Source organism: Chelon labrosus (assembly GCF_963514085.1).
Source record: "Chelon labrosus genome assembly, chromosome: 19".
NCBI lineage: Eukaryota > Metazoa > Chordata > Actinopteri > Mugiliformes > Mugilidae > Chelon > Chelon labrosus.
In genome coordinates, this window is record NC_140352.1 from 17374996 (window position 1) to 17396752 (window position 21757).

The following is a 21757-nucleotide window of genomic DNA, read 5'->3' on the forward strand; positions in this document are numbered from 1 at the left end:
AAGCTTATTATGATAAGACAACACCAACAGGGAAAGGACACCGGAGACAGATGATACAACAATTTCATTATCAGCTCTGTGTGTGGGACGCCACGTAGGTTGGCTGTCGCAGGGCACTAATCAGCTCTGATTAATATCCCCATCGGCTGAACCGAGCCAATGACATCATTGCTAATAAAGTATGCTTGTAAGCCTCCACCTCCTACCCCAGAGTACACCTCCCACAGTTGTTGGAAATCAGTGGGTTCGCCGCAGGTATCCGGCATACAGCTGCTGTTATGATTAAAACCCGCCCCCTTCAAACAAGTCTATAGACACTTAACCTCAAACTCTCCTTCTTTAATTCACGACACGCACACACACACTCGAACTCTCCTTCTCTACTCTGTGATGCACAAACTCCACTGTCACGCGGCTTCGAAACGAGCTGCCGCAACAAAAGAATGTGTCCAAGTGCAACAACGGCGGACATAACAAGCGGACAACGTGTCACCCCTGTGTACCCAACATCTGCTCACCACAGCCCGGACCGTTTAGCCCCTAAAGTGAGTCTGTGCTGTGTTATCATCAGCGGAAGGCACTCATGCAGTAAATGACTGGCTGGCTAGCCCTGGCCTCAGCTAATACAGCACCAGGTCCTGCACAGGCTGCAAGGCAGGCGGGCAAGCTGGGACCAGATGTAATCACTCTCAAGACGGCCGCTGGGAGCTACACACGAGAAATGAGGATGTGTGTGTGTGTTCTTGTTAACTTGTGGGGGGGTCAACTCTTGCAGAATACCAACATTGTGGGGCCATGTTGTGCTTGTGGGCACAGTCATTTTTATTTAGGGTTAAAGCCTGTTGGTTTTAGGTTAGGGTTAGGCTTAGGGCAAAGCATTTACTTGAGATTGGCGCAGTTAGGGTAGGGGGCTAGGGAATGCATTATGGAAATGGAAGGCCCTTTCAAACATAGAAACATGAGTATGTTTGTGTGTATGTATGCCAGTTTAGTAGTGGTTGATTCTTACAAAATACACCCGGTCTGACAGATAAGAAACCCTGTGTGGCTGAAAAGGCAGAAACATGCATCAAGGCAGAGGCTTTGAGTTCCAGGTACAGTAATCACCTGAAGGCATGTGTGTGCGCCTGCATGTGTGGATTCATAAGCAGCCGGAGGCAAGAGAAGAGGTGAATAACCCAGATGCATCACCTGAGGGCTCTCCGCTCCCTGCTCCCCGCTCCCTCTGCCTCCTCTCTCTCTCTCTCTCTCTCTCTTCAGAGTCACAGCCACTCTTTACTTAATCCAGTCTCAGGGACGGATGCCTCACTCCATTACAAAGCTTCGGGAGGATTTGAACCAGCACAAATATTAGAACTGTCCTCCTTAAATTGAGTTGCTCTCAAGTTTTGCACACAATACCTCGGATGCCTGCGAGCTTGAAAATCCCCTCAGTACCTCTGTAAGCTCATCCCTGATCCTGTCTCAAGATGATATGATAGTTGAAACAAGTAAAAGGATCTCAGCTTCCACTAAGATCGTCAGATCAGGACTATTTTTGCGAATGTTTAAAGCAGTTTCGAGCACAGTAAATGTCTCTATGGAACAACATGGAGAGTAGTGACAGATTTTCCTGAAAAGCCACTGAGAAGATGACATTTATGGGTGAAGGCAGAGCTCTTTCAACATTTTAGTGGCTGTTATCAGAACTGGTCAACAGTAAAGACGGTAGAGACTAAATTAACTACAAATGGACACCAGTTGCCAAGTACAGTTGTGCTATTATATTATCTCGACTGGATTCTTAGTTGATCACATTTCTTTTCAGTGGTCATGCTGCCCATGTACTTTTTGTCAAAGTCATTCCCAAAGTACGCACCTTTAAAATGTGTTAAGACTACCACAAGCTAAATTCTCCATTTTTGACAACTGTACGGGTGGAGAATCTTTACGAAACTCAACTGTTTTTAAAGTTATGCATAATTAAGGGTGTGGTCCCTTTGAGTGACAGTTGGGTGATGCTGCGGTTCACCAGCTGTCAGCCTGGGTGTCATCCGCCTCAGTGCCACGCAACTATTTTTGAATTAGTCTGAAGTAAACCTGAGTCACTTTCTGCCAAGATGGCGACAATCAGAGCCACGACACCGAGCTTCGTAGCCGCTCTTCAGGATGCCTATGGACGACGCCACAGACGCCTCCATATTTATATACAGTCAATGTTTATTCTGCACGACATAATAGTGCGGAGAAGTGGAAGCAGTTGAGGCTAGAGGTTCCGGTAATGGCAGGATTTGTGGTTTGATCCCCAGCTCTTGCTGCACACATGCTGAAGTGCCCTTGGGCAAAAACACTGAACCTGAAGTTGCTCCCCAATGGTTGCCCAGCCTCTTGGAGTGTGTAAACTGGCAAAACACTTTGTCAGTCGCTGCTGTCAAAGTGTTTTCGTAAGTAATGGTGTTGGTAAGTAATGCGACTTTCTAGTTCATGAGCTATCAGAGCAAACAGTGGAATTATTCCACGTATCAGTATGTCTCCTTCGTCGACAGAGACTGACAGGCAACGAGCTGAAGAATTACTTCTTTCACTAAAATCTAACGAGCTATTAAAAAGTCTAATGAAACAGTGTCACGATTGTTTGGAAACAACTCATTTACTGGCAGGGAGTATGAATAAGATTTAACAGAAATCATGTTTATTTATCTATTTTTGTGACATTTTTTAACAGCTCACAGTGAATACAACCAAAAATTGCAACAAAATGACAACACCTCAACCAAACGCTAACATTCTGTTGCCTCGGAGCCAAAAAGTGCATCAGATGGAAATCTACGCCCCGCTGGAGTGCTTTCCCTCCTCGGCCGCGCTTTTCCATATTTATCCCCGGGAAAGGCGGGCGCTGACACCCAGCAGGCTTTGGCAATCGGCGAGACGATTAAAATGTTCATTAACACCGATCCGTCCAGGTGATGAAATCCGTCACACACCCCTGCTGCGCCCACATGGAATAGCCTGAGAGGTATGACGGCGCACAGGCACGAACACCCCCCACCCGCCCCGCGCTCGCACACGTACGCGCCGCCCTCCGCCGTTGACCACCTGGCCCCACCTGGGACAAACAATATGGAATGTCACCTCTCTCGTGCCAGGTAAATAAATAGCGTCTGCTGAATTAATTGCCGTATGCGCACACAAACAGACCACCCTCTGCTGAATAAATGAAAGCCCCTCACACCTTTGAGCTGGTAAACAGGCCCAATCTGGAGGATTAGGACCTGAAAGGCTCAACAATGTAATTCTCTTGTTATGATCCGAGGCCGCGGACGAATGTGTGGGCTCAATTATGCTCAATTCACATGGAGGGTGACTCATCATTTGCTCTTTTACAGTCGGCCTGCTGGGACGTAAATAACTTTATAACGTAAACCACTTACACACCAGTTACAACAGTTTCATACCCTCCTACAGTCGCTAATGCACAGTTTAATTTAGGCTTTTCACACACACACACACACACACACATGTCCATACACGCTGTGTCTCACCTACACTCACTCAAGGGGACATGAGACTCATAGATACAATTAATACAAATGAGTAAACATGCACCCATACGCACATTTTCCCAAAACAAAAAACCACATACCTACACACATTTGTTTAATTATGACCCCCCTCTTGTCACTGTGACCTGCTTTTCTCAAACTAACCCCCACATACACCCAGCTAACAAGTAATGAAACTCCACCCCCATGTTAACACACGCCATTTAACACGTTTAGCAGCATAGTACACAAGTTTTCATCAGCACACAAACACACCTTCACACTTTGATGCCTACACGACACGGGTTTAAGTGCACAAACAAAAACGTAGGACGCACAGCACACAGCTGACGGCTCACAGCAGGGCGCCCGATTGCCCCCTGAAGCCCTGCAAGGGCAAAACGGAGCACGCAGAGGGACAATAAACGCAGATCTGTGTGTGTAATGAAAAAGTTACACACCCCTATTAGGCAGGCAGCGGTGACAAATGCCTCTCATTCACTCATTAGGCCACTGGCTGTCAGAGGACGCAGGAGAGACCAAGGCACGGCGAGGGAAGCGTGTTGGGTTTTAAATGGCCGTGTAATCCATTTCCTTATTGGAGATGAATAAGCTGCTGTCTGCGGGCAGGTTTATTTATGGAGGAATTAAGCACGTACGCAAAGACAGGCAAAACGCAGAATGAATCAAAGTGCGGGTCCGTTCATGTGGACGGTGGCAAGGAAAGTGCTGAGATGAGAAGGAAAATACTTGGATAAAAAGAAATAAGGGGGGCTGTAGGGATGGTTAAAACTAACGAAAAAGTATCTTCTGTCATGCAGTTTTATATATCTTAAGATCACTTCTTTTTCTTCTTGCCGTTTGCACAAAAACGACCATTAGTGCTATGAAATAAAGGTCAGCGTAGATCAAAATGAGAGGAAATAAAAAGCTCACAGAGCTCTAGACAAGAAGATGGAAAAGAGGGAATTCCATCTCACCAGACTAACTATCCTCTGACCCTTTATCGATCGCCTCAAGTGTCCTCAGCGTGCCCAGCCAGCACTTAACAGGTTAATAACTCCTGATCCCTATCTACCACTGGCAGGCCAATCTTTTTTATATATATATAGCACAGCAGGCCAATTTCTGTTGACAGTGGGGAGCGATCAACCGTTTTAAGGAGAGTAGGCGAAAACGTCTACCCCAGATTCGGTGACCATCCCCAGGGTGCGGCAGTCAAGTCAAGCGCCAGTCGGTCAACCGTCCAGCCATTAAACATCCGCCTGGGAGAATGAAACCGTGTGAAATATTATCACCTGGTAGAGATAGAGCTTCCACTTAGAGGGCGATAGTGCAAGGTCTCAGGGGAAACGAATGCTTTTTAATCCACTTGGTGCCCTTATTTCCAATCCCAACCTTCTATCATTGCACCTACTGACTCCGGACACCGGCACTCCATCACAGGTCATGCCGTCCTTAACCTTCACCATTTGTCACTCTCTCGCCAGTTAAGACAACAGACCGGTCACAAGGGCGTATATCAACAATCAACATGGCTCAGTCTACCAGAGAGAAACCTGTCCTCGTGAACTGGAATTCAAGGAACACCGTACATATAACACATCGGAAAACTTGGGTTACAAAACCTATCCATCTCCATCCAAACCACTACTGTGGCTCTACAATCCAATCCAATCATCCTTCAATAATGTCATACAATCATGATTCCATTACTCTTCCTGCCTGACTACCAGCCATAACTGGAGCATGTTTATAACTATATCATTATCTACGCCTACATCCTAGGAGAAGAGTGGAGGAAAAACATAAGAGGGCAAGAAAAGGGAAAAGGAGAACATGTTTGTGTCCATATATGACTGTATGGGTACATGCTGTATGGATGTTCAAGATGAAAAAGGAACTCAACACGTCCCTTGAGGCTGGTTCCAATAGACCTCCCTGTTTGCCCAACTTTAGAACATGTTTACAGCCTGGTACAAAAAAACAACTGTAAAGGAGGAGAATTTTATATAACTCACTCATTTTCAATTATATCAAGGCTTAAAGTTATGCATAATTAAAGCCGCAGCTGCTTTAAGTGACATCTGGGTGCCTTCTCAGGTCTTTAGATGTTTGCCTAGTCTTCTCCCGCTGGCCTCAGCTACACTCACGCTTCATGTCTTTGCCCATGTTTCAATTAGTCGAGGTTTAAGCACAATCAGACACCGCCAAGATGGCCTGGGCCAATGCCACCCGCACTGAGCTTCAGAAACGTTCTGCAGGAATCCTACGAGCGACTTCAGATCCTTTTATTGATATTGTCAAAGGCTGAACTGTGTTGCAGTTGTCCGAGTGTCATAATGTGCTACATCTGAGGCAATCCAAGCCTTCCTCATCCTCAGTGCGGCATCTTGAGGCAGCTTCATATTCATCTTCTCTCGGGTCTTTGGTTGGGTCTCTAGGTTTTTCTTGTAATGTAATGTAGGCTGGGTTAGGATAGGTTTGTTGTACATCACATTCAAATCAGAGGAAGAGGCAGAGAGTCAAGATCTCTTGAGCGTCTGACTCAAAAAGTGCATTTCTTCTGCGTGCCTTTTAGATGACATAGGTCACAAAATCATAGCCCAAACCTTCACAGTCAGTGTTGGACTACATTGAGACACTGACCTCTGTGATCTGTACAAGTATAAACCAAACTGTAGGCATCTAGAGGACATAGAGAATGGATGATATTTCAAAAAACCCGTACGGTTATTACATTTACACATCAAGGAGCCACAGGAATTGTGTGAAACTGGGTTAGCGCGTGTGCTAAATCCAAACGCAGCTCCGTGTCTCTCCCGAGAGATTTTCTCTTCATCTGACTCCGCTTTACAGTAAACACGACTGTCACCGTTACACTACAAGTCCTCTGGGACGCAGCTAATGGTTTCTCCTAATGACGCACATACGTACAAAGACACACACACGACATGTACGCACACATTTTAAAAGCACTTGCGAACATATGAATCGCTCTGGCGTTACACAAACGGGATATGCTACTGTGACATGTAAAGTAAACGTGCATCCTGTGTTCCGCTTTTGCAGCATATGCAGATTTTCAGATTAGATTTGTGCGAATATGAATCGCAATCAGCATTCGTATGAAGAACATTAACAGAAGGACGCTGTTCCCTCACATGCAAGTATGAGTAGTTAGGGGGCACCCCGCAAACAAACAGGGATATACGGCATCAAACAATGAAACAGTAATTATCAAACCTCCGAAACAGAGGGAATGGAAAGCCGTCTTCTGTGGGATGTCAGTGGGTCTGACAGCGCCTGAGGAGCGTTCTAGAGATCACGTCTGCGGCGCTATCATTAGACAGGAGGGATTTCTAAAAGGCAGCGCACTGATCACGCTGACAGCACATGAAAAAGGTCTGCTTGTGTATCAATTCACCCACCCCATGCGATTTTGGCTCCCCCCAAACTGCACACGCACATTATTCCTCCTTCTGCAGGCCCAACACATATGTACCAGAAGACTCTGGTAGTCAACATCAAAGCATGATGGAACGGGCCACATCATTAGCAGAAGACAGAGGCGAAGAAGGATGAAATCATTTAGACGCAACTGTGGCGAAGGAATTACTACGCCTGTCGAGACGAGGGGAGCGCGGATGGAAAGGAAAGACGAGAGGGGGGGGAAAGGGGGTGAAAAGGAGACAGAAAGGGGACAAATGACGAGAGAATGGAAAGTCAAAATGAGCCAGGGAGATAATGGTGGTGAAATAACAAACAAGAGGAACAAACTCAAGAGAGAAGCCAGATGACAAGCCTGAACAGATTTGTCAATGCCTTTGGAGCCGAGCAGGGTGTAATGGCCGTTTCTTGATAATACATGCATGTTCTCATTCGCGAGGGAATCACTATTTCTCTTTCCAATCATCTCCCGTCCTCATTCTTCCTCCCTGCCGTGCTCTCTGGTGTCGGCGGGCCAGGCGGCCGTGTTTGACAGGCTGAGCGCGGTAATTGCGGGGAAGCGGAGAGATGAAATGCGACGCCACCGTGATGTTTTAAACATGACTCTGTTGTAGGCCGAATTTGCACAGGTCTTAACAAGTGGGGGGCTGTCATCACTTAGTTGACAGTGTGAACTCTTCTGAATAGCTGGATTTTTTTCACAACAGATATAGTGAAAGTTTTTTAGTCACTGGGTGATGCCGTTTTTGTATCTGTCATGAAGGAAAACGCTGACTCTGTGGATATGGAGGTAAATTTGCATGGTAAAGAGAAAATTCCAGCTTCACACAGTTTCTTGCATCATGGTTTGGTAGTTTTGGCCATAACTCCTCTAATCACTTATAACACAGAAATCATTTAAACAAAAGCCTGGGTTTGCCAAACAATTATGAATCGTCCTGTTTGTGAAAGATAATAATAGCTTGAAATGCCATCACAGCTACAAATCCAAGTAAAGCTTCATTACTTCAGCACAAAGGGGCATCCGTGTCAGCAGTCTTACCTGCGGCTGTGTCAGTGTTAGTGCAGATACAAGAGACAAAGGTAAAGATAACTCAAACCTGTTCTCATTCCCACATCTTCTTAGCCGACGTCGCTTACATTCGGTTAATAAGTCAAGGAATCCACTCGTCCCTTTCTTTGTAGGGACTTGTGTGCATTCACTAAGGCTAAGCTAGGGTTAGATGACGGCCAGAGAGACTTCCAAAGCACGGGCTGGCTGTTTGTTAAACCATAAAGTTGTGTCTTCAGTTTCTACACATAGCAAACACAGAAGTGTGGAGGAGTTGGAGTTGTCTAAAGATTCTTCTGTTAAAGCTGAAAGTACAAATCTGAGAGATCAAATAAAGTTTTAGGAAAACTAGTTTAGCCACGAACAAATAAAATTTAATGTAACGTAATTTGTAATGTGTGACAACAAGAAGAAAAAGAAGATTACAGATCCGTTATATACACTGATCAGCCACAACATTAAAACCACTGACAGGAGAAGTAAATAACATTGACCATCTTGTGACAATTCAATGTTCTGCTGGGAAACTCTTAGACCTGGAATTCATGTGGATGTTACTTAGACATGTAGCACCCACCTAGACCAGACCAGGCACCCCCACCCCATAGCAATGACACTCCTTGATGGAAGCAGCCATCTCCAGCAGGATGTAGACTGACACAGGCACACACACAACAACACTTTAGGAACAGGCCTAGCCTAAAACATGAAAAACAGCACAGGGTGTTGACCTGGCCTCCAAATTCACTAGATCCCAAACTGATCAAGTGATCCACAGAGGCCCCTCCCCTCAAACCATAGGACCCAAAGGCCCCCACTAACAACATCCTGTTGACACCACAGGACACCCTCAGAAGGCCCATGTCCATTCTCTGGTAAGTCCCAACTGTTTTGGAGGCACAAGGGAGACCTACACAATATTAGGACATCATAATGTTATGCCTGATCGGTGTATTGTATGCCTCCAACTTTGCAACAATCTGGAGAATAAATTTAACAAAGACTTAAATGTTCATTTCTAACAGAGCCATCAATGTGGGTGGCATCTCTGTCCTGATTATCCTTCTCTATCAAATTAATTCAGCTTCATCACAATGAGCAGTAACCACTTTAAGCATGGAAAAAAAATTGGGGACATGTAAACACACACTTATCATATCTTATGAGATTGTGATATTTTAGAGTTACTGTGAGCATCTGAGCTAAAAGCTCTAATCAGAATGATTCCTATTGGGCTGAAGAAAATATTGTCCATTAAACGTAGACACTGTTAAAAAAAAAACCTACCTGGGGAAATCAGGTTTCTTTAATGTCCAGTGGAAAACAGCGTCTTGGGTACAGGACATTTAGGAAATGATCTTACTGGAGAAACACTGTGTGTGTTATCTGCTACAACATCACCGGCCCACACAAAGCCCTGGCCACAATCCCATCCAATAACTTTGGGATACAGTGGATCACCACCTGTGAGTCAGCTTTTATCCCTCAACATCACTGCTGGACAAAATCTTGTAGGAAGATATGAACTAGACTCAGGCCTGTTACAGCAACAGAATAAGTAAAAATGACCTGAATTTAAATGCAGTGAAGTACATTTAAAAAGTAATAGATCACATTTTAAAGGGCCTTGATGATGGGCCTTGATTAGTTTGAGGCTCTTATTGGACCGCTCTGTGACAGTCACATCTGCAACAATGGCTGCTAAGAATGTAGTGAACAGATGTTTTATCATAACTTCATATTGTTAACCTCATCAGAGGCTGTCACATAGATATAAAGGGATTTATAGAACCAAACACTTGCTTATGGCTTCTTTAAAAACAAAAAAACATCAAAAACACATTAACTTAATACGACAACGTCTTCCATGTCTCCTTACCTCTCCGACCCATAAAAACATACAACAAAGACCTCACAAACACATACAACCCCCTCAGGCGTCAAAGATAACCACTCTCACTTCCATCCTCCAGAATGCAATTAACCATTATGTGGCCCTTCATAATCTGCGATGTTCATTTTATTTGCCTTTGATACAGCACGGGCTTATCTTGCTAGTCTTTACACAGAGCAACGCTTGTGTCCCCCCGGCAACAAGAAAACAAAGTCAAAGTTATCAAATCTTCTCAAAATCTGCAAAGAAGGATAAGTGAGAGGGACAGAGGGGAAACGGGATCGCTCGGTTTGGCAGGGTGTCACATTGTAAGAGTGGAGGTTGGCGGTCGGAGCTCCCGAGAAATGCATCAGAAGTGATCTGGGGTGTGGAGGAAAACTGATGACCTTATTTTGCTGTGTGTGCCTTCATGAGCGTTTCTGTTTGAGAGCAAAATAGATGGACTGGGACACAGATATGGAATCTAATTTCAGGTCATAATGATCTTCAGAGAGAGAGAGAGAGTGAGAGAGAGAGAGTGAGAGTGTGTGTTTTACCGTCATTGCCTTGGCTTCCCTCTCTCTTCAGCATCTGTACCGCCCCCACATACTTCTTCAGCTGGACCTTCAGGACCTCATTCTCCCTGCACAAACAGAAGCACACATCATTAAACCATCAACTAACAAAATAAGGCCCCTCTAAGGACGAAACACTGTGCGCGAGCGGTTTTGTTTTTAAACAGAATCATAATTGTGCATTTAGACAAAATAATCGTCAGCTTGCCACGGTAAAGACGCACACGTGTGCAAAGGGCACATTTTCAAGCAACAACAACTCTCCCAGCTGAATTTGCTGTCGCAAGCCAGTAACATGAAGCGGTTTACTTAATCCTACCACAGCATGTGGTGGAGGGAGATGGTGTGAATGTCGTTGTGACATCTTGTCACCTGAGGAGCGATGGAAATATAAACACTTGACAACTAATCCAGATGGTCAGTCTGAGATATATTCACAGAGATGTGACTCGATGGCAAGAAAGAATCAAATGCGGTGGATCGGATCATCAAAAGCAGCTGTGTGGACGAACCTAGACGTACCGCAGCCATGCATCTTCTAAATTATGCAGTTAGGATGTGGTTAGGAAGCAAATAGGCAGCTTCCAACACACTGATAGTGAGCTTGGATTCAAGGTAAGTAAAACGCAGTACATTTCTTTCCACATAGATGAATAGAGCAAACCTCTGCAGATGGAAACGAAGCCAAAATGAAGTGCCAGAAACTGCAGTTCCTCTAATGTCCACTTGAGGCTGGCTCTTAAAGGGGAACTACTGTTTTTTACAACCTGGACCTTATTTCTGGCATAAAATACGATCATTTACTCACCCATATAACTTTTGTGTCATTTGTACACAAATTGCTATGGTTCGTCCGCAACCTCAGAATCGGAAAAATATTCAGCCATGTTGTAAAAAACTAGCAAGCCAACCGTCGCAGGTGCGCACGGCGCTCAGTGATGACATCATCCAGGTCAGAAGACATCATCCAGGGTCTGTAGGTCAATCTACAGACTCCAGATGATGATAACAGGTAACTCCGGACTCAACGGGGAATAGGACTAGAGTACGATAACAAAATATTGGTGAAATGAACGAGTTTCACGGCAGATGATGCGTTATTTAGAGGCTGCATTTCGGTGCCCCAGTCACTCCCACTATATGGATATACACTGATCTAAATATCTCCTGAAGGAATACAAATTACACAAAAGTTATATGGGTGAGTAAACGATCGCATTTTATGCCAGAAATAAGGTCCAGGTTGTAAAAAACTGTAGTTCCCCTTTAAGAGCCAGGTGGGTGTCATAAGAGGTGGCTAGCTATCCGCCGAAACATCGCCAATTTTTAATAAGCTAGGAGTTACATGGAGTCTGACACTGCCAAGATGGCGATGGCCAGAACCACCACACTGAGCTTCAAAACTCCTCTTCAGTATATCTATGGATGAAGTCACGAGGGGTTGTGCATCTTTATATACAGTCAGTGGCTGGGATCGTTAATTCCAAATTAGTTCGCGGAAGAAGTGAAATATTCGGTGATTAACCTGAAATTAAGGCCTAACCTCCTTCTCCCACAACATTTTGGTGGTCTGGAAATGCACTGGTGGGAACTGATAATGTCGCAACCAGACTCATAGAATTGGGTGTGGCTATGGCTAGTTAATTTATATAAACATCTGATGGATACCTTCATTAAGCTGCTTCAATGTCTCTAAAAGGAAAACTATTTTCATGGTTACAGGAGATTTAAGGAATCATCTAACTGGACAAACGCTGTGTGCTGTCTGTCTACTCGAGCACATGTAAACACAACACTTGACTGGCCCACACAGAGCACAGCGCCATTAGCAAACAGCTACACCTCCTGCGAGCCATCTCTTATCCCCCGATACCAACGCTGTACAAAATCTTGCGGAAAGCTGCAAGCCTGTTTTAGCAGCAGATTAATGCCTGTGGCTTTAGAACAAGGTGTTCACAAACCATACATGGGTGTAATGTTCAAGGGGTCACAAGCCACATTTAAAATTACAGAGACCTGATTTTCACCGGGGAAAACGTTTAACAAACAGGAAACCAGATCTTTTAAGTACATGTGCTTTTTCACTCAAGTGTTCAAGTCAATTTTGGCTGTTAGTTTGGAAGCACTCAGCAAATACAATAAATCACAAAGTCGGAAGAGGATAAATCAATACAGAAAGCAGACGGAAAATCAAACTGGCAATATAAATTCACATCAGACGACATAAAGGGGAAGGAAACATTGGACAAACACTCGCAAAGCTGTGCCGAAGTGCAGTTCTGACAACCTTCAAGCACATCAATAAACTCCATCTACTACATCAATGCTCATATCAAAATCCACAGGCTAAAAGGATCTTTGTGTGTGTGCACTGTATACAAGAAAGTTCAAGTCTTTTTTAAAGTCTTTTCCATGTGAGTATTAAGAGAAGCAGCAGGTGTATTTGCACCAACTGTATGTACTGTTTTGTAAGCAAGACCAAAACTGGATATTGGATACTGGATATTAATATCCCAGATGCATTTTACGATGACTTGTTATTGTAAATGGGTGTGCTGGACCGTGGCTGAGGACACAGACACAAAGACATGCTGATAAAGAAACACAGGGAGAGACACAGGCAGTCTCTTTACCAGGCGTAACCAGTTGAACATCATCGACTTTGGGGAGGAAATCAATCAGACTTGGAGTGTGGCTTTATGCCCTTGGTAGTTAAATTTAACAGCCTTTGTCTTGCTCCGCCGTCGCTCTCCCTCCCCGCCACATCCCCCACCCGAGCCCTCATTCTCCATGGGTGATTTTTGGTGCCCTGCTTATCAGCCCTCATTCACAACCAACAAAAGAGGTGCCTGCCGGGAGACCTCCTGAAACCACATGACGAGCTCTCAGCGGAGCCGTCCACGCCGTTATCAGAACCACCCGCAGCCCAGATGCTTCTCAGCCTGATTAAATTATAGCCAATACAAGCTGCTTCCTCCAAAGTGTGTGTGTTCATACAGAGGTTGGTGGAGATACGCTGATATTCAGAAGCATCTCATTTTACTGAGAATGAGCCTCATCATCTCAGCTCCTCCACCAGCAGGTACAGCTTCTGACAAAATGGGGCTGAACTAGCACTGATACTTAAAACTCAGGTGATATTTTACATTACCTTACCTTACCTTAATCGCTTTAGCCATTTGGTTTTGTGCATCTGACTCACATAATTCAGTCTTCTTTCAGCCCCACACAGACACCTTTAGCCTTTCTAAATGTGAAAACTCAATCTCTGTGTCCGCTTAGCAATTTAACAGTTCACAAATTCTGCTGGAATCTACACCACTCCCATTGGCAAAAATGAAAACATGACAAAAACAACTGTGCTCTACAGTCTTAGCACCCAGAGCTGCAGATTTGACTGTCAACAAGTAGTCCAATTAGAGCCGAGTTTCCTCTGGTCCCCAGTTTCATTAGTAAAACTGAATCCGTGGTTATGAGCAATGTTAAAGTAAAAAGGCTAGATTTATAAAATAAAGTTGGAACCTTTGTAACGAGCTCATATCACTGAGCTTACAAAATAATAGCGTTCCACTGCTTAGGTGAATTATATATTTATTATTTGAGACGGTAATAATATGAATAAATAATAATAAAAAAAGAGAGTAGTCAAGTCAGATCGACAGTGAATGAAGAGAGGGATCGGCGATGGCAAGATTTTGCGTCAATGCAGCTGAAGAGCACCCTTCATCTACCGCCCTACTAAACCTTGACAGCTGGCGACATGCTGGGCGCTACACACCCACTGGCCAAAGGTTGCTGAGCAGAAACAAACAAATCAGCAAATAATCAGAGAATACAGGTAGAAGGCAGTGTACCTGCAGAAAAATAAACCACCACAAAATTCTAGTGGGTCGTAGGAGATTGGTGATAAGGATTGCTTTGGTATGAACCCATGTAGGGTTGTTTTTCAAAGGAAAATCCTGCTAATTTAACTTTTTATGTGAACATGAGTCTTCATTTACAGGCCCAAGATCACAAGGACCAGAGCTTCACAAAGAATTATCTATCAGGATGTTCAATATCCATGTGTCAAAGAACTCCTGTAGGTTTAAGCTGATGTCGCAAACATTTCTTTGTCACCCGTTTTCTATAAAATCTGTATTCTTGTGTTTTTTTTTCACTAAGGAATATGGAAGAAATGCTTGCTGATTATTTTATTATTACCTGTCATGTGGGTGGAAAACAGCCCAGTCTGGGGAAAAAACAAAAAAACAGCTCGGCACAAACAGCAGACAGCCTTCTGTGTGACAGAGGTGTGCCACACAGTAATGGAGCATTCAGCAGCTAAAAAGCCAAATATTTCCCACAGGACTTGGTGGAGACAACACAGCAAAAAAAAGCACTAATAACATTAACAAGGGGCCAAGACCAGGACACGGATTTATCTCATTAGTGTTATTAATTATATCAGTGTTTTTCTGCTGTGTTAAACAGTCCGCTGTAATAAAGGTCAATGACTTGGTCTCACTTTCTGTTTGATTATGTTAAACACTTTTTTGATAGTTTAGATAGATAGTATAGACAGATAGTATAGATAGATAGATAAATAAATAGATATATATAGGTGTTCAAACGTGCTCTATAATTCTGAGCTTTTAAAATGCTTGGAAAACATGTACCTAGATAATTTCGACACCTGTAATGGCGCACCGATACGCTTCCAACAGAAAATTACTTCCAAGAGCACTTTTGTTTGATCTTGGAAAAACTGCTCAGAGAATCGTTCAGCAAATTTTCTCTGCTAGGAATAAATTATATTTCGAACAAACAAGAGTTAATGTGCCTGCGCTTCGGAATTGAATTTCTCATTCAGGTTACAACAGCCCGATAACGAACGCGTGTTGAATTATTGATCGCTTTGGTACAATTGCAGTGTTTTCTTCTGATGTAATGTGCTCGCGTTTTCTATCATTTAAGACAGAAAACTGCGCGTGGGGCCGCGGGGGTTAAGTCCAATGGCTGATTAAGTCAACACAGGGGTAGCCCTGCGTTTTATGGGTCCTTGCAATGACAGCATGTTCCCAGTACACAAAATGTACAATAACAAGAAGACACACTCTCTGTATCATGATACAAGATGATGATGGAGAGAAGACACACTTGAACAAAGTGCACGTTACACATATTACACCATACATAAACAATAGAAGCGGTCTTGAGGGAAATTTGTGGAAGTGCACGTCGTAGGCACCAGATATTATAGCAGCTGTCAGTGGGACAATGGAAATAAGCAACCGGCCCGCCAGTTATGAGGGAACAGCGCTCCGGCAGCAGTTTTCAAAACCAATTTCAAAGCAGGCAGATAAAGCATTACCTGGTGGAGCGGCACACGCCCTTTATTGTATCTGTGTCATAGCGGTTTCCGTCAAGTTGCACAGCAGTGCAGGCAGCCACATGCAAAACCAAAGCATAAAATATGTTGGGCAATGAACATCCACCATTCCTCAGTGCTTTACAGTTATTCAAATGTACCCTTTTCTGGTTCATTTTATGTTGTTTCCATTCATTGAGCAGAAATAGAAGGAAGCGCAGGCCATGCTAAATATCAAATCACATTAAGGCTCAAAGAAAGTTCACTCTCTTATTTATAGGGCTCCAACTAATGAATAATTCCATTATCTAGTCATCTGCAATTGATCAGACGTATTTTTTATGAGTGCTTTAGTCAATAAAATGTCATAAAATAATGAAAACTGTCCATCAAAATTTCACAGTGATGTATGGCTTGCCCTGTCTCCAAGCAGCCTAATCCAAAGGACAACCTCAAGGAATCTGATTCTTCATACAGGGTCACTGCTGCCGTCCTGCTCTTGTAAGGTGTCCTGTCAGTGACAATATCTGTGCTACTGGCATTATGCTACACATGACAATATTAAATTCACGGGAGTAGCAAGGGTTTGTCTTTGAGTCCGTACAAGAAAAACTGAGCTCAGAAGGTCAAGTATCGCAAGTGACTTGTTTCACATACTGGCAAATGAGAAGTGCAGCAGCCGACACATGTTGCTGTTGCTGTAAGACTTCTCAGTGGTGCATCTTCTCTGCCTTCTTGAGAAGAATTCCAATTCAAAAGATACAACAGTGGATTTATTATTGGTGCAACCAACTACACAGCTACGCTTTGGTAAAGCATTATTAGTTTAAACTTCCGTACGCTGTCTACTTCCATCTATGCAGTACACAGGATTGTTTTCCCAGAAAAAACGTTGTAGCGACGAAAGGCTAACGCTGGTCATATGTAGTCAGCAGCCAACGGAGCAGCTCTGTGAAGCTGAATTTCTATTTAGAAATGTCAACTTCACGCAACATGAATATCTGTACAAAATTTTATGGTGATCCAGTCATGTAAACAAGCAGCAGTTCGTCAAGTGTATGGAAATACTTCACTAAAGATGAAGCCCATTCTGCCATGACATGCAAAATATGTAAGTCAGTTCTGAAATACACCAAAAGTACTAGTGCTATTCACACCCCACACTCTGAAAAGGCATCCGCTAACGCTAGCAGAGGAACGGTTCAAATGCTCTTGACAGCAGTCAGTTAACAACTTCACTAAACGACCTGTGTTAAAAGAGAGAAGGAGGCTGCACATTCATTGTCTAGGATATTAGACTTTTACAGAGAAGGCTTCAGAGAAATACTGCATTTTTTTAAATTTATTATTCCATCTAACAACACGCTGTGGAGTACTATTAAATGTTATTGAGCTGCAGCCTGTTTTTATACAGGCTATACATATCTCCAGCACGCACTATGTAACACATGAGCTGTCTGTCAGCAAACGCATTCAGGTCAAGAATATAGATTTCATTGCTGCAAAGCACTTCTTTCTACTGTGTTTCTATTAGTGATGTCGTTAGCGACCAGTTGGTGTCAACTTGACTTTCATCACATAATAGTCAACTAGTAGATAGGAGATATTTCAGTCAGGACCGACATGTTCCATCAAAACAAACACAGTTCAATGGAACAGCATTAAGCCTCGTCAACATATAAAACGACTCGCACCCTCATTGCCTTATGACAGTTGGTTGCTAGTGGATGTTCAAGTCTCTGGTTGCCTCAATAACCCTCTTGTACATTTCCAAATCCTAAATGTTTCAGGGTGAAATATGCCCAACACAAAAATATTGGTAGAGTATGAACAGAGTAAGCTCTCTTTGCCGCCAACCCTCTATATTTGAAAAGACAGATATACCGTCATTGGTGACGGTGCTCGATCTGGCCTCGGCCAACGCTCCAAGCGTGATGAATTCAGTGGCATGCACCAAACTCGTGGACTGTGTTTCCCTGCAGTAAACTCTTTTTATGCATCAACCATATCAGTTGCTTCCATGAGTTGTTGCCTCCATTGTTTTGCCTTGCTGATTACTTAAACTTGGTAACCAACCCATTCACACCACTAAAGGCCAATCATGACTTTCATTAACTTGCTTGTCGTTGCCATAATGCTGCTAGTCTCTTCCTTTGTGTACTTTCCTTTATTCAGAGTGATAGGACTAAAGTACAGTCTTATCGACATCAAAACTGGGTGAAGAAACTTTAACTTTGTTGTTTAGTTGATGGTTCAGTGGGATCAATGAAATTATTTGAACTCGTGGAACTTTTAGTGTCTTCTCTGCCTTCAGGGAGAGTAAAGTTTTAAATGAGTTTCTCCAAAGTTAAGGACTCTGCATCTCCGTCGCAGAAACCGCATCCTTCGTCCGGCTGCTATGGGACCAACCACAAAGCGCTCTCTCATTAAGGGCGATAGTCTGATGCAGGAATATTGCCACTGTAAACGCCTGCTCAGAGGATAAGCCTATTAACTACACTAAGGCATTAAAACTGTTGAAGTCATCCTCTTCCGTGTGAGACAAGTGAGAAGGATGAGTAGTGTTTGCGTAGACGATTTGTAAAAGAGTTTGTGATTTGCGTTTAGAAGAAACAGAGACAAGTTAAAGTTGCGTAAACAGATATAAGGAAACTGTAACTGTTTTATGTGCATACTGACGGGATGGTGACAGAGCTGGAAACAGAGTGCACTCAAGAGATAAAGAAACTGTATATTTAGTTTGAAAGAGAGAGAGTCAGGGGAAGAAATAAAGTTTGAGAATGTGTTTTATATGAACAAATACTGTATGTGATTATTAGGATGGAAGATGGATCTTATCTTCTCTAGAAGAACGACCAAACAAACTATCTCAGGAGGGAAACTTCAACTTAACGTAACTGCAGTAATTACGTGGGTTGAGTTAAAGCCCTGGAGTGATTTTCTTTTGTCTCTATTGGATTCTCCTCTTCCTTCCTTTATTATCCCCCTCCTCTGTAGTCATATTAATGTGCAATAAACACAGCTAACCTGCCTGTTCTTTACGTACGACCTGCTTTTGTTTGGAAGTAGCAAATGAGAGGTGCAAAGGCGCCTTCAGAGACAGACAGCTAGGTCACTGTGTAATGCTCTTGAGTGCAATTTACTGCTCAGGCACTTTTTAAAAAATACACATGAAGCACACATAGACTCTTGTGACACATTTCCAAAGCCTCAATATACACGACAACAAGGCTATGGGGTATAGGCCCGGGTTGTTAAAACTTCAGCACTTAAGCAAAAGGGCTCCTGAGCAGAGTGGCATAATTGACTGCCCAAAGAAAGAAGCCTAAACGCTCCCAACAAATAAACTAGGCAAACTTCGCAGCCGCTCTCTCAGCCACTTTTTAGAACAGCCACACCAGACTGCCTGGAGAAAGGCGGCTCTGCCAGCTAAGAAAAAGGCATCTGCTCTCGTTCCTTTTCTGTGCGAGTGTGTGCGCCCATGTGTCCGCCTGTCCAACCGCCCCCACTCCCAGTGACGAGGAACCACTTCCTGGCCCGAGCCCACTCGACTGGCCGCCTTCCCGTCTTCCTGCTGCGAGAGGCCTGCTTTCTGCCGGCTATCTGCTCTGCCAACCGACGTCTAAAAACGAGGACAAGAAACGGTTGAGGGGAGCGTTTTTGTGTGTGTGCGCCTCAACCGCTATCATCGGGGGAATGGGCTCGAGGGCTAGACATTCAGAGCAAGGCCATTTTGGTTTTGGACATCTATTTTTAAAGCAACAGTTTTTCTAATGACTTAATGTCCGTTAGCACCAGGAGAGATAGCAACTAATTACAAAAAAAAAGCGTTGTGCAATGAAGATGCCAAGATGGAGGCCAAGTGGCATGGAAGATTTTTGTTTTATCAAATATTTAAATTCAAATGTTAAGTGAAGGGAACCAGTGGAACAAAATAATTAAATGGAGATTTGCTAAAAGCGTTCAACCATCAAAACTTACTGTGCATGAACATCCTTCCTCATGAAAAATATTTCTTCTGCATTGTTTACCATTTTGTTCTTCCGAACCTTTGCTTGGCTCATGTTGATAGTGGAAGAGCATTCAAAGATCAGTGTGAATGTGTGTTTCATTACCTGTATGCTTTCATGTGGAGAGTTGTGGGCCGCTATGAGATACAGGGGCGCACTCATTAAAACGACAAAGCATAAAGCATCTTCGTAGATGTCAGAAAATCTACAGCATACCTTAAGAATTAAAAGCCAGTTGGGGGTCTAAGTAGCACTTGGTGCAACACCATCAATATCTTGGTGGGAGAGAGCTGCACAGTGTTGGAGACTTGTACGTCCTTGGTATCTACCCATCATTTGCACAAAAAGAGACTTCTTTCGATAGCTTGGGGCTCGGCACTTTGGAAGAAATCATCCTAATCATTTCGAAACTGCAAAACCAGATAAAACGGATCAGTGTCTAAGGGACCGTGGATCTGAAAGACATGCCATTTCATTTATATAATGCATTACAGGAGCTAGGACAAGCAGAGTCTATTCGTATTACGAAAAATGGGAGATAGTACTGGGGATGAAAAGTCCTGAAGACAGTATAATTTACATCTCAACACAGTTTGAAACTGTTAAACTTTTTGCACAGACTGAAATCTTTTTCCAATGTGGGTACGCTGAGGCAGACTTACTTCGTTGTTTCTTTGGGTCTCACCATTTTCTATTTTAAATCCATACAGATTCCTCTTTGATTACACTAGTTGTAGCCAAACAGTCAAAGAACTTCCGATATGGAAGAAGAAAGATGAGGCGTCCTTTGAAGCGTTGATAACTACACTGACGACCCCCAACTAGTAAGGGACAGAGAGACAAGATGTACAGCGAAAACTCTAAACCACAACCTACACCGATCAGGCATAACATTATGAATTTGAAGGCCAGGTGGGGGTGCCTGGTCCGGTCTAGGTGGGTGCTACATGTCTAAGTAACATCCACATGAATGTCAGGTCCAAAAGTTTCCCAGCAGAACATTGAATTGTCACAAGATGGTCAATGTTATTCGATTCTCCTGTCAGTGGTTTTAATGTTGTGGCTGATTGGATTAGATTCTTTTCCATCACAGATTCTCATCTGGGAGGCATCTAATCCCAGATTGAATAAGGTTTAGACTAAAATTTAATAAGGAAGACCTGTTCATATGTTTCTGTTTCTCAACGGTCAGTTCGGGTTGTTTCTGCTGCCCCGTTTGTCACTTTTACTGTCAAATTCTCTTAATTCTCAATTTCAGACGCGGTACTTTCGTCCAATGATCAGTTTCCAGTGTTCTCCAAGTCAATCAGTCATCATTTTTCAAGCTCCTTCTTCTACTGTCACTCTGCCCACCTCATCCTGGTTGACCAGGGGGTCTCAACCGTAGTCTCCACCACCAGCAGCATCTAGACTCCAGGGGGTTCTGTCCCTATCCTTCATCTAGGAATCAACTCTATGATAATGTCTCTAGCTGAAGTCTAACCACCAAAGTATTTATTCTCAAATTAAGCTCTCTCCCCATGTTGAAAACCTGCTGATTAAAAAACTGAATGTGAAGTCAGAGTCATAAAGAGCCATCTTCAGCAACAAGAAGAACAACAGATAATACGTCCCCCACAGAGCCTTGATACCAACATCACAGAGTCCATCTGGGATTATATAAAGAGACAAGAAAGATTCTCTAAAAAGCCTGGAACAACATTCCTGCCTAACCCTAACCCTAACCCTGCCAATAAAAAAACATTAAGTGGTCGCACCAAACACTAATTTAATTTATTTTTTATTCTATTTACTGCACTTTGTATGAAGGACTCGATAGTGTGATATTTTACTTCAATAAAATACAAACAACTCGACTACGAACGCAATATTCTGAGCTGTCTATAATCACAGGTGAGGATTGCTGCATGTGGGCTTAGGTTGCTAC

At 43.4% G+C, this 21757-nt stretch overlaps 1 protein-coding gene across 1 annotated transcript in view; it reads right to left on the reverse strand.

The window, feature by feature from the left end:
• snx29 (sorting nexin 29) overlaps window positions 1-21757 on the reverse strand; it is a 153796-nt gene that overhangs the window by 107720 nt on the left and 24319 nt on the right. Inside the window, exon 14 of the mRNA XM_084567879.1 lies at window positions 10453-10538. Coding sequence (XP_084424005.1) covers window positions 10453-10538 — 86 coding nt within the window. The remainder of the gene's footprint in view (window positions 1-10452; window positions 10539-21757) is intronic.